Raw genomic sequence first — 14511 nt, 5'->3', positions numbered from 1 at the left:
TGGATAATCTTGCAGGCATCAATATCTACACAGATGGGTCCAAAAGCTCCCTTCTTGTCGGCTCAAGTATCTCTATCTTCCTCCAAACTTACATATTTTGCCAAAAATATGTTAGAAGGTACAGATACAACCCATATACCTCCATCTATCAAGCTGAACAAGATGCTGACTACCAAGCTGTTCAGTGGGCCACTTCACTACCAAACAAAACTCTGTCTATCAACATTTATAGTGATTCTGTCTGTCCTGAAAGCTCTATTAAATCCCAATTGCAATAGAATAAAATCGCATATATCCAGCACCATATTAAAAATCTTGTAAATAAGATAATTTTTATATTTGTTCCTGGCCATACTGGCGTACTAGGAAATGAAAACGCCAACACTGAGGCTAAGTCAGCTGCAAAGGAAACTGACTCGGACTACACTCACATCCTTCTCTCATGTAGCAGCCTTAAAAATTATATTCATGACAACGCTATGCGAAAGTGGAATCAGTAAAAGTAGTTGAGCAGTAAAACTTGTAGAATAACACGACTTTATTTTCCTAGTGTTGAATGTAAATTCTCATCACTACTTAGCGATTTAACGTTTGCTACTGCTCAACTATTTACTGAGCATGGTAATTTTAGAAACTAATTTTATGTTTACTTTGTATCGTGTATTTTGGTTTATGTATTCTTAGTGTTAAACATCCATAGGAGTGGTGCACTTATTCTAATAAAAAACAAGAGAAAGAAACCACCACACGGACATGACAAAAAATGTGTAGAGCATGAATCTGCTAGCGTTATTACTCTATCACGTCAAACGAGACAACGAGCGTTCTTAATAGAAACCGCCAAATTGAAGCCGAATTCAAAACGCCACCACTCAACGAGATCAAAAAATAAGAATATTACGTAAGACGAGATCTATTACCCTCCTACCCCTGAGTAAGAAATTGTAAGAAATCCTTAACCCCCACCCACCCCAAAATGCCTTACGTAATTTATGGATGGCCCCTTTAGAGGAGAGTACAAAGTGCTGAAACAATCTTATGAACATGAGTATGGTCTCATGCGAATGATTATGTACAGTATACTATCTGTAGTGTGTGTGTAAGTAAAATTTTCATCTCATGGAACAATGGATTCAGAGTTCTTTTTTCATTTTTCAGTAGTGTATATAGGTATTATAATATTAATGCTTTAATAATCATTCTTATGAATGAAGACGAAGCCGAGTTACATTTTTCTGACAATTGCGTCTGGTGCATGAAACTCCGAGCTTTCGTATGAAAAATACTCGTAATGACAAAAAGTTCATTGCCATTTTTTTTACGACTAAACGATTTCTCTACGGGTAATAATAAATTCGATTTTCTTTTTAACTTCTTACAAAGTGTTCACACCACTTTTATTATCCACATTTTACGAGTAAACATATACAGTGTTACAGAATGCAAAATGCATGTACAACTTCGTTTTAAACGTGTAAGGCCTGGAATCCTCCGCGTGTGTTCGGCGAAATTTTCAGAGAGTAGGAGGCCATTTTCTTCGTTCGGGTAACCACAAGTGAAACGCAAACTTATTTTTACTCTGTGAACCTGCGGACGAGGCATCACTGCGTTTGCAGTTTGTGTAACAGAAATAAGTCATTAAACAAATGTTCTCTTTGCTGTAAATTCGACAATTGCGAATTTAGTCGGATAAATAATTCCATGCTAGGGGCTTCGCCCACTTGTTTCCAAAATTTGCTATTTTTAATTTTAATTTCGTGACGATTGTTCGATTCTCGGCGCGCCGTTTTTGCTTTGAGTCTGACCTTTGAAGAAAGCAAAACGCACAAAACACACAGACACTTCGTGAAAGGTAAATTACGAATTGACTTATCGCGAGCATCGTTCGGAATCGTTTCGCGTTCGCAAACGAAAATGTTGGTAACTGTTAACGTGATTGGGAAAGTGTGTTCTCCAGTGGCGCAATTGGTTAGCGCACGGTACTTATAAGCAGTACTTGTGAGTTATGCCGGGGTTGTGAGTTCGAGCCTCACCTGGGGAATGTATTGATTTCTTTTTAAAAACAGAAATTTGAAGATATGTAGAATATATACTCTCCAAGAGTAAACTGTGAAGATAGGATACGAATGTAACATTCTCGTCGTTGGAAATTCGGGTTTAGGAAAGTCTATGTTGCTTAACACTTTTTTTTTTTAAAGCTTTGGTTAAAAATTCGATCAAAAAAATAACCCCCAAAATTCTTACATTTTTGGACTAAGAAAACCTTGAAATGTCTAAAAATGCAAAAACCTTCGAGGGGTTTTCCTGCTTGTATAGATATTAGTGTATGTGTGGGAGCAAGATTTTGTCCACGAAATTTGAAGCTATAACAACTCCTATGCTTTTTGTCGAAAATTTCTGAAATTCGGCAAAGAGGTTTGTGTATGAGAGGATTGATGCTATTAAATTTTGGTGGTTAAAGATCGAAGATCGAGGGGTGGGGACCCAGATGAAGAGTGTGTCATATCTTAAGTAGTATCCCATTTAATGACGATTTTACTTCTTTTTAGCATTGGCTTGTCAATTTATTTTTCTTTTGTAAAACTTATCCCTGCTCTCAAAATTAAGCTTTTTGCTATTTTATAATAATTAAAAATATAAAACGGATGGAGCTCCTAGTTTTAAATGCTGTCCGGGAAAGTTATGCAACTCGTTCATGAATTGTTTTCTGTTTCGGATAAGGAATATCAATACAAATATTTTTAATGATAGATATTTATTAATAAGCTCTGTATATTCTTTTAATATTGATAAATTAGAAAAAAAAATCTATTTTTGCGTAACTTCAGAAATTATTTTTTATTATTTTTGAAATTTCTAGTTCAACAAAAGCTGAAATAAATGAATGAGTTATGCCAAGTGTTGATTATTACGCTGCATTGCGGTTTTGAAAAACAAATAGAAAGATACAACACGGTTTCGAAATATGGATGTAATTAAGATGTTAAAATTAAAGAATTCGTGACAGCATGTCTTTTATTTAGACATTAGTTTCTCTGAATGCCTTTAGATGGCGCTACACACGGTGGCAAATAAAAATAATATGCAATACTGGTTGGAAAATAGCACAATTTTTGCTCACTAGGAGCGCTGCGGTTAGGATTTAGGCTAAAAGTGGGTCGAGTACATACAAAACGTATATAAAATAGATTATAAAATAGATGGTGTAACTCGGTTTCATATAATCTAAAATTGAACAATTAATTATTATTTTTTTTATGTGTACGTGTATTTAATGATTTTCCTTTTCAAATATATTACAGACATATATTTTGTATTAAATTTAAATTAAATATTATCATAAAATATAAAATAATTAAAATAAAATATAATTAATACTCTTCATTTAAGTAATTACTATTATTAGCATTTTTTAATGAAATAAGTAATAAAATTTAATAAAATCATTTTTTATTAGCGTGATCATAATTGAAGTGATTATTTCGATTATACTGCATTTTTATATTCATCATCTCAACATATTCGTGTTTAAATAATCGTGTACTATTTATATTGATATTTATAACAAATAATGAATTCATAAAACTTATACCCAGTAAAAATATAAAAAAGTTGTACTGTTTACAAGTTCGTTATTCTAATAAGTAGAGAAGTTGCGGCCGACGTTTTCGTCGCGAAAATGTCTACGTCGGACGTTCAGCGCCGTCTTCGTGTAATCCTTCTGGGCTTACAGCCTAGAAGTTTGACAATGGAGTTTGGAACGTCTGTGGAATCATGCTCGACGTTCCAAACGCCATTGTCACACTTCTAGACTATAGGAAGGCAGCGCTGAACGTCCGACGTAGACGTTTTCGCGATGTAAACGTCGGCCGCAACCTCGCTATTATCGATATCATCGAAGAACTATAACGTACAAAAATTTATTCATAACTTTCATATCATTGATAAATTTTAAAATAATTTTTGACACCGCTATGAATATTGATAATAACTTTGTATGTTTTAACAGCTTCAATATGCCGCGCTCTGAGCATTGTCTAAAAATGGCTCATAAGTTAAACTTGATTATACTGGTTCTAGGTGATAAGAAGGGCCATTATAATCCAGGTTATAATAACTGTCAATCAGGGTTTTTGTCGAGGGCAGACCCCTCGACAAAAACTGATTGACTGTTAAATTCTGACATCGTCCTTCTGACCTTCAATTAATAGCAGAGTATGTACACTAATTTCCTACGAGATATAACTTTATACGAATATAAGATTTTATATATAATGTAAAAGAAAAATTACTTTTTATATTATAAATTTTTTTATTTTGATTTTTATTTAATTAAATTTTGCTCTATTTCATCATATCGTCAAAAATAACCTAACAAATGTTTTAAAAGATTATACATGTAATTAGTATATTCTAGAAATAAAATTCTCTCAGTAATTTATTAATGGGTTTTGGTGCGCAAAATCTTAAGGTTTACTCCATTTTTAGATTGAAATTTATACTTTTACATTTTACAACACATGTACTGTACTTATATTTCATTATGTACTCGCCTATAATATATTACAGCATAGTAATTCTTTCAAAATATCAAAATATGTCGAACATATGAGCTTTTGCTATTGATTTCTATAATTTTGTTTTTAGTAATATGAGTAAAAATTGTTTTTCGTGTAATAATTATTAAAATTTAGTATTTCTAATGAATGATTTTTGTTTTCCTCTTTTCCTTTCTTACTACCAATTGCCGCGGGGGTCGCATTGTGACATGAGTTCACTATAGAGTTATGCAGCAAACAGGCAGTCATAAAGTTATTTCAAGTGACGGGAAAAAATTATAATGGTAAATGTTTCTAAAAACAACGTTTGAAGTTCGAACAAATAAATTTTTATTTTTATTTATTTATTGTATTATTATTTTTTTTGTGCCTAATGGTTAAGCCTCTGTTAGCCTCTCTTGGATATACCTCTGTAAATGAAATTAAAATTATATGATGTAATTTCAGTTTTTTTCTGATTTTATATTCAGTTCGGTTAATCATCATCCTTTTTCAAATGATATTTTTTTTAATTACGGCCTAAAGTTAATTAAAGCACATTTACTTCATTTCTATCAGAATAGCTCATCAGTGGACAAATAGATAGAACCACTGAACACCGTTGGTCACTGGTTCGCAAAACTAGAAAACTGACCCGAAAAACACACAGTTTTTCGGGTTTCTTCACATGTCTAACTAACACCTAAATAGGAACTAGTTTTTCATAGAAAATGCTCACCCTCAAAAAATCGTCCATGTTTTGTTCCCTTATTCTATCAATCTGATCCAATTCTTTCGAAATAGTATTCGAAGTCTAAAGTTTCGGTATGCCTAATTTTGTTTAAATTACGAGTAAATATGCGTACTTTGGCACGCAAACTAAAAAAGCTTGACAGCCAGGTTTTAGGTTTCATTAGTGATGTTATTCACAATAACACTTTGCAGGGTAAAATATATATATATNGTAATGTTATTTTCCAGTTTGTCAAGTCTATCCAAAATTGTTTGTTGGAAATCATTCATTTTGAGATTCTCGCTCAAACAAATTATGTCCTTCTTTGTAGCCAAAGTAGTCATTCTTTCCTGGGTGGCATCAAGGGGCTTTAAACCATCAAAGATGCCTTCAACTAGGTCAATGACCTTATTGAATTGATCCAAAATGAATTGCACGTGCATAGGTGCATTGAATCTACCTTTAGGATTGGCTTTTGCGTACGATTTAATTTCATCCAAAATGCCATCGACAGAGGTTCTAAACATCTCACGAGTAGCAGACTCCATATCGATAAAAAGTGTGGATATGATACCAATATATGAACAAATTTTAAATTATATCCAAAATAACGCAAGGAGTAAGCTTAAGATCGATTAGTCTAATTACATATATATATATAAATATATATAAATTGAAATAAATACCAAAACTTATATAATATAGCTTAAGATTAACTTATAATAAACAAAAATAGTGAAAGTATATTGTAATTCCTTTAATAACTTTATGTATGATTATTCTATATATTTATCCATATCACCAGTATTTCCCTTAAATTATCCCAATTCCAAAAATATATAATTATCTCTATGTTAAATAAGAGCAATAGCCGAATTTACCGATTTCCACTTAACTAATGTATCTCTATAAAGAAAGGTCAATGACCTTTGCTGTTGAAACGGAAGTTTGGCCGATGTTGAAATTCGAACAAGAAAACTAGAATCTCCATAATTCAAAAACTATTGTAAATAACTGATCGAAATTTACTAAGAGAACTACTGAAAGGGTCCTAAAAGAACTGCCCGAAGGATATTATCCACCAATTCACCGAAAGCAAAATATCGGCGTTCGACCCCCGACCGGAAGTTTGACGGTATTAAAGCCGTAGATGGTCCGAAGACCACGAAATTTCAGATATTACAATAATCTGGCAGTCCGCACTAGTCGGCGTCAACCGATCCGGTNATTTAAAAAATATTTTTCTTAAATAACATTTAACTAAATAGAATTAATAAAAACAGTTACTTAAAATGATTATTATATTTTAATTAAAAATATTTAAACACCTAATTAAGATTAGCCTATATTTAACTAATACATAATAAATTATCCTGTATTTATTTTAATGATAATCTTTGCGGGAACGTTTGTAATTTACACAAGTATAACATTGTAATATTAGATAATAAACTTAGGTAAACGGTAATTTAGGTATTAATATACGCTACTAATTACTCCTAATTTTTATCTATAAATAAGAAAACTAATTTTTTTATTTTTATAAATTAATTCATGTTATTTTATTATTAACTACACGATAAGTTATTTAAAATATATACTGTTTATTCTGTGATTCTGTTGGTGTCTATGTTATATTTGAATTTATTTTGCCGTAATGTTTACATAGATATCACAGATAGAAGGATGATATTAAAAACCATAAAAAATCGAAATGTAAATATTATTCTTTGTTTTATCTGCTTATCTTGCATTTAGTTATCCTGAAAAATTAAAACGCATTTAAAATAAGATACAAAATTGATGTTAATTTATCAATGTTCAGAAATATTAAAAAGAATAATAGTTAAGACAGTCTTCAATTCGGCCTTAACCAAATATTCGGCAATTTTGGAGAACTATAAACGCAGTGTAAAAGGAGATTGTGTAAATCACAGTGATTCCATGAATGTGGTCAATGTATGGAAGCTTCTATATTATCTTACATTTATGCTTACGAAATTATATGTTCATAACTTTGTGTAACTTTAATGTTTTATTATTCTTTATGTTACTATTATAGTAACTTACTATTAGTCACTATTATCGTTTCGTTTTGATGCTAGCTAATATTTTAAAACATGTGAGGTAACCATAAGCTGTAGTGTCATCATTTTGAAAAATATTTTTTTTATTTTAAATTACAGAAAGAAGCTTCATTTATCAAGAGTTGCGGTCTGAAACCCCTCCAAGTCAAACAGCGTCTGATTGACTATATATATATACACAAATGAAAGTTGCCGATTTTCGAGGGTTGATTTCTCCGCCTCTAATCGTCTAAAGTAATTCTGGCATCAATATTAAAAAACTATTTTTTTTCTTTTTTGCGATACGTAGGTAAACACAATCTGCACTCAAATACTTTAACATTTTTCTCACTGCTGTTGTCGTGTGCTTGCTTGCCTTAATATGCCTGTTTAAACTTTGTCTATGACTATATTTTAAACCACATTCACTACATTACGACTACTAACACTATATTATTTAACGCATAACGAGTTTTACTCTTCCCATCGGGCGAAAAAGCTGACGTTGCATAAGCGCCACAGTGCGGATGAAATTGACATTAATGCTCGCTCAGTCTAGACCAGGGGTGGCGAACCTATAGCACCTGTGCCCAAAGTGGCAAGTAAGGAGGAATCATCTGACACGTAACATATCATATTATTTCGATTTATCATTTGTCTTTTTCAATTATCCTTTTAGTTTATCATCTAATTTTAAATCAGCTTTTTTACATTTATTCTAATTTAATTATTCGTCTAATTTATTTAAATATCGTTATTCGAAGTTAAAATCTTTGATATGCATAAACATCAAACCTAAGTATGCTTACTACATGGCACGCGGACTTAAAAATGTTTGCCCCCCCTGGTCTTTCACGTCAGGCATCGCTAGTCGTATCTCGCATAATTGATAATTGAATTATTCTGCCCTTCTAAAAGAGTCTTTTTACCTATACCCATCGTGGGTTCAGCCAGGCCAACAATAGGAGAGAGGCTCTGACTTATCCGTGAAAACTTTTTGAAGTTCTTCGACCCCATTATTTCTATTATGGGCATTCCAGAGCAGTCTTAACTAAGCGAGACGTCAGTTTCTAGATAACTATGCGACGAAACCCCTACCGAAACGGCCCAACACCGCACTCGCTTCATTCACTCGCACACTTCTTCCCAATATAGACCATTTATAACAAAAATTTCGTGATGGTGCACCCCAGTGAGGGTCAAACCCACACGCTTCCCTCCCTTCGTTTAATTTCCTGCAAATATACATGTGATGAGAATTATATTTAGCTAAAGCATTGTTTTCCAATCTGTGAGGCGCGTGACTATTGCTAGGAGAGCGCAGCTTTTACCAAATAATCATTTTTTAATACAAACAAACAAACAAAAAAGTCAAATCGTGAAAAAAGTCAAATCAAAAAATGAATTAGCAAAACGGTTATGCTTAATTCACAATCATGTCCGAAATACTCGAATACGAATGCTAAAAATCCGAACACTTATGCCGAAACGTCTCGACAAGAGTCGAGCCCCGGCAATACTTTATTTAATAAAGTTTATTGTTTTGTAGGCCATTAAATAAATTATAAGGACAGTATTTATGAAATTAGATTGTTACGAAAATTAATTGGAGCGCAACAAATTATTTTCTGAAAAAGAGGGAGCGAAGGTGCAGAAATGAAAACAACTGAGCTAAAGAAATGTAATTTAAAACAGATTTTAATTTCAAAATTTATTATTTTATTTTATATACAGAATGTTAAAGACTCGTACTGTAAACTATTTCATTTTTTGTCTTAATAAAGTTTTTTTAACAATATTTTTTAGAAACTTTTCTAATTTCTTCTTTTCAAAATATAAGTCTAATACTCTTTGTTCTAATGGATATATTCTGTTATGTATCTTGCATAACTTTTCCATGTATTTTCTCAAGCCATATTTTAACATTATGCTCCTTGGAATTAATAGACACGCTACATTATCCATTGCAAGTAAATATGTTTTAGACATATCTTCACCTAAATACAACAAAATGTAATAAAATGGCATATACAAGATCATCATAATTAAATATTAGGTGTTAAGAGGTTTCTTCAGAAACAACTATGGTAAAATCTCAACTAAATTTGGTATACGTAATACTACTGTCCTGAGTGTACAGTTTCGATTTTCGTGAAATAAAATTTACATCAAGATTCAGACGCTAGTGCAAAATTTGACGCTGCTGACCACTACTGTACACGTTTTTTTTTTTACCAATTTCAGGTATAAACGAGTTGCAAAATTTCTTGAAAATTCTCCCATAGATGAACTTACTTTGTCTGAATCACTCTTTTACCGTAATCGTATCTGAACTTTATAAATATAATTATTGCACTTTATTCCTTCTTTGAAGTGATATGCATACTAAGGGAACAGCAGCGCCAAATTTATTCTTGACGGTTGAATTTTGAAGTAAACTTTGTTTCCGAAAATCAAAACCGTATACTCAGTACACCACGTATATCAAATTTGATCGAGACTTGTTTAATAATTCTTTCTGTAGAAAGCTCTAAACACCTACTCTTTAATTATAATCAGTTTATATTATGTGAAAATAGTAATAAGAGTACTGTACTATATCATACCTACTCCAAAATAACTTCCATGTTTCACAACGCAGATTTCTAACAAAACTTTATGATATTTTTTCTGGCATGTACTTGAAACATCCTTTTCATTAAATGCCAAATATCGTGTTTTTCTATGTTCATCAGTTTTGATTATATATTTCACAGCGCGTACGAATTTGCAACTTCCTGAAATTACAAAATAAACATCCCTTGGCTGTTCTTCGATTCCACCAACGATGACCTTCAGATATATAAAAATATAATAATTCTAGACACTTTCGAAATATATTAATATGAGAATAAATTTATTTAATACCCTTTCTTTTGGGAATGAAACAATTTTTGTGAATGTACTTATAATTTTCAATTGTTTCTCATTCCATTCGATATCATCGAATGCTGGCATGTTAACCAAGTGCTTTCTTTTCTCAACTACATCAATGTATATTATATCTCTTAATAGCTCATTAAAATCATCATCTTCTATAACAAAAAATTGGCATGGCACTGAAATAAAAACAATGTATTTTCTGTATAAGAAATTCACACTAGAAATACCGAAAAAAATATAAAGTTTAAGCTTAATATCATAAGAATAATCTGTAACAATAATAATATCTCTTACCTTTACACGTAAATGTGAGTTCTCTTTTTGTTTTATGCATTAAACTGATTTCTCCAAAATAAGAACCTTTATCAAGTTCAGTAAATTCTATTTCTTTAACTTGATCTAAACAATATAATTAGACTTATCATTAATATAGAAGCATAATTGAAATTAATTTCAAATGAGAAGATAAATGAATTAAGTAGCTTAATGCAATTTATGAGTATTGAAAGCCATAATTAAAATTACTGAATAGGGTTGGGATTAATGGTAAAAGACGACGCAATATATGGGCAAGCTCTCAAGGGGTCCTGGGAAAATAGTCTATGGCTATTATTTTGGTGTTAGACACGTGCAGAAAACACCGAAAACTTCACGTGGCCAACCCGTTGGTTAGGTGCAAACCAATGATCAGTATTCAGTAGTGTTATCCATTAGGCCATTGTTGGATACAAAATTAATAAATTGATACTAAAGATGGTAGTAATAAAGATATTATTTTATAACAAATTCAATAATTAGAGAATTAATAATTGGTAAAAAATGTTAAAAATCAATAAAAAAAAAATACGAGTCACAATGGAATACTAACTGAGAATCTCTACAAACTTTTAACATTGTTTATCTTTATTATCAAATTACTTAGTATTTTAATTGAATTATAGCATAAGATAGCTCGTAAAGTTACAGCAATTTTCTTAATATGTAATTTATAAGTTTATAATTTCATATTACAGATTTAATTAACAGAAATTATACATTTTACCTGTGATTGGATGTCTTTCTGAATATGAGACAGAAACTTGTCCATCTACGATATAATACATATAAACAGGAATTTGCCCTTCTTTGATAATAACTCTTCCCTTTTCAAGAGATTGATAATATATCACACGTGCAAGTTTTTCAAGGAGATCTTGATCCAACTTCCCAAAGAAAGGCATTTTTCTTATCGTACCCACGATCATGCCAATATCCTTTTTGGTCCTCAGAGCACTTTCTTTTGTCATTAATTGTCTGACAACACCAGAGATAGATCCACGTGTAACTTCTATAGGTCGACTGTATACTTTTGGATCCAAATCTCTAACTACATGACTAGGTGATGACTCTTCGGTTCCTCTTATTGACGTTGTTTCAAACAAATGTGGGACGTCTCTGTTATGCATTACGAACTTTGCGATATCTTTGAATCTATTTAGAGGTCGCTGAAGGATTACATTTAGAAAAAATGATTTATTATATGATTAGTTCAATTTGAAAACATTTTATCGAATTTGTAGAGTTACTTACTTTAGATGACATTATCTTTTAATATGAATTGATCAATAATAAACTCAGATTTTGGGATAAGTTTTATACTTTTTAGTCGAAAAATGCGTTTATGTCTTGTATAAGACGAATTTTCTAATGAAATTCTCAATAGCGACTCTTTCAAAAAAGAAATGGAATACATACAAAAGTTCAAAATTATCGTTTAGAATCTAAACATTAATTTTGAAATTTTCTTTGTATTCGATTTCTTTTTTGAAATTTACATCGTGTTCTACAGTTTAGAACACAGTGAACAGATGTAAAGAAACAGGTGTGCTACTTATCTATTCTAATTGAATCGTTCTGCATGTGCGAGTAAATTCGAATAGTCATTCCAGCAGTGGCGTGCCGTGACATTTGATGATAGGGAAGCTGTGTTTCTATAAGAAGCCGACTTCCAGGGGCAATGAGTCAGCGATGGTCTAGGGTCCATTCGTATTCGTTTATTCGATAAGCCAGTAAAAACCGTAGACTTCTCTAAATGTATTTTTAATTAATAGATTATCTAACGCACTTAATAAATAAGCAAGTTCAATATAATTAACTCTGTTATATTAGATTCAATAGATTCTCTACGCCCTCTAAATGCCAACTCTTGCTTTGATAACATGTACTAATTTAGATATATCTATTAGCCGTAAATATCTCGTTATAATTTTCAATATTTATTTTATATTGTTTACTAATGTTAAATTCTATTCTATTTTAATTTCCAAATTGCTTCAATTTTACGAAAGATTCGATGTGAGATTTACGATTTTCGTGTCTTTTGCCAGCTTTACTCAAATTATTTAAATAATCAAAGCCATTCATTCTTATTCCACACACAAAGTTTATTTGAAAATAATAGGCAGGGCCAACAAAACAATTTTTGCATTTTTATGCATCCACAAAGCCATTTCATGTCTTCATAAATTTTATGTCGAACGAATTTTTTTGTTGACGTATTTATATTTAACTAGCTGTTACTCGCGACTTCGCCCACGGAGGTTTTGCAAGCAAACCCCATTTATATTCAGTATTTCAACAACCATAGTAATTGTTATATAACACCTACCGCCGAGAATGATGTGAATTGCTGAGAATCAAACAAACTATTTTCAATTTTATCAATTTTCTGGAACATTTATAATCGTTCTATAATCGAACCGATACGCAATAACAAATTCGAATTTAAAAAGGTTCGAGCATTTGGTTAAATAATCGAAATATATAAAAATATTTACAACAATGTCTGAAATATTATTAATTTAATACACTTAAGTACTTAATGAATCTATTTTTTCTACCATCCCGTTTGCTTGCCCCTTGTTTGTAACCTTTGATCAATCCGTTAATTGTAGACGTTTTGTATCCTAAATTTTTCGCAACCTTCTTGATTCTGTTAATCTCGTTAAGTCGATCCTGTATGTTGGTGCAATATAAGAATGCTCTTTTTATAAGTGCCTTAAACGATGACATCTTGTATCTGAACGGATCATTAGACCATGCCGGAATATATAGAGGAGCATGTGTGGGTTTTAAATACACCGCTGTTTGTACACATCCTTGCTTAAACTTTATGTCAATGTCCAAAAAATGGATCTGCGTAGAGCTTTTCTGTTCCATTTTTAGTTTTAACCCATGATTATTGTTATTTATCATACTTAAAAATTCTTCAATTCTTCGTTCATCCTTCCAAATTATCAACACGTCATCTACATATCTTTTGTATAATATAATGTCCTCCATGAATTCTCCTAGGACCTCCTTTTCGAGTTGGCGCAGAAACGTGTACAATTCTTGTACAATGTTAAAAAACATTGTACAAGAATTGTACACGTTTTTTCTACATTCCCTTATAGATGGGGCATACGAAATTGTAATATCACTGGTTTAACATTGAAATCCGTAAGTAATATAAGATGGGAGAGCGGAATAAAAATATCAAATGTTTTAATGGATTTTTTAAACTCCTGTCAACTATATAAAACTATCATAAAAACATACCAGTAAATTCTTATCGTTTTCTTATCGTACCCACGATCATGCCAATATCCTTTTTGGTCCTCAGAGCACTTTCTTTTGTCATTAATTGTCTGACAACACCAGAGATAGATCCACGTGTAACTTCTATAGGTCGACTGTATACTTTTGGATCCAAATCTCTAACTACATGACTAGGTGATGACTCTTCGGTTCCTCTTATTGACGTTGTTTCAAACAAATGTGGGACGTCTCTGTTATGCATTACGAACTTTGCGATATCTTTGAATCTATTTAGAGGTCGCTGAAGGATTACATTTAGAAAAAATGATTTATTATATGATTAGTTCAATTTGAAAACATTTTATCGAATTTGTAGAGTTACTTACTTTAGATGACATTATCTTTTAATATGAATTGATCAATAATAAACTCAGATTTTGGGATAAGTTTTATACTTTTTAGTCGAAAAATGCGTTTATGTCTTGTATAAGACGAATTTTCTAATGAAATTCTCAATAGCGACTCTTTCAAAAAAGAAATGGAATACATACAAAAGTTCAAAATTATCGTTTAGAATCTAAACATTAATTTTGAAATTTTCTTTGTATTCGATTTCTTTTTTGAAATTTACATCGTGTTCTACAGTTTAGAACACAGTGAACAGATGTAAAGAAACAGGTGTGCTACTTATCTA

The 14511-nt window shown here is 31.4% G+C and overlaps 1 protein-coding gene and 1 non-coding gene across 3 annotated transcripts; one reads left to right on the top strand and one right to left on the bottom strand.

The window, feature by feature from the left end:
* Positions 1 to 1950: 1950 nt before the first annotated feature.
* Trnai-uau lies at positions 1951 to 2041 on the top strand. Its single transcript is given in 2 exon segments — positions 1951 to 1988; positions 2006 to 2041. It is a non-coding gene; the product is annotated as a tRNA-Ile (tRNA).
* Positions 2042 to 9074: 7033 nt separating this feature from the next.
* On the bottom strand, positions 9075 to 12169 carry LOC111633162. 2 transcript variants are annotated; one of them, XM_023377690.1, is made up of 6 exons: positions 11829 to 12169; positions 11302 to 11743; positions 10554 to 10658; positions 10245 to 10435; positions 9944 to 10169; positions 9075 to 9334 (listed from the first exon to the last, which is right to left on the bottom strand). In XM_023377690.1, exons 1-6 carry the CDS (start codon positions 11838 to 11840, stop codon positions 9096 to 9098), a joined length of 1215 nt encoding a protein of 404 aa, XP_023233458.1. In that variant the 5' UTR covers positions 11841 to 12169; the 3' UTR covers positions 9075 to 9095. The 2 variants fall into 2 exon arrangements, with proteins under 2 accessions (XP_023233458.1, XP_023233459.1); XM_023377691.1 differs by having other exon boundaries at positions 9145 to 9334; positions 9948 to 10169.
* Positions 12170 to 14511: the final 2342 nt, after the last annotated feature.

This window comes from Centruroides sculpturatus, unplaced genomic scaffold (genome assembly GCF_000671375.1).
Source record: "Centruroides sculpturatus isolate CEXI.00-Female unplaced genomic scaffold, Cexi_2.0 scaffold773, whole genome shotgun sequence".
In the NCBI taxonomy this organism is placed as follows: Eukaryota; Metazoa; Arthropoda; class Arachnida; order Scorpiones; family Buthidae; genus Centruroides; species Centruroides sculpturatus.
This window is presented reverse-complemented; position numbering and strand designations above follow the sequence as displayed.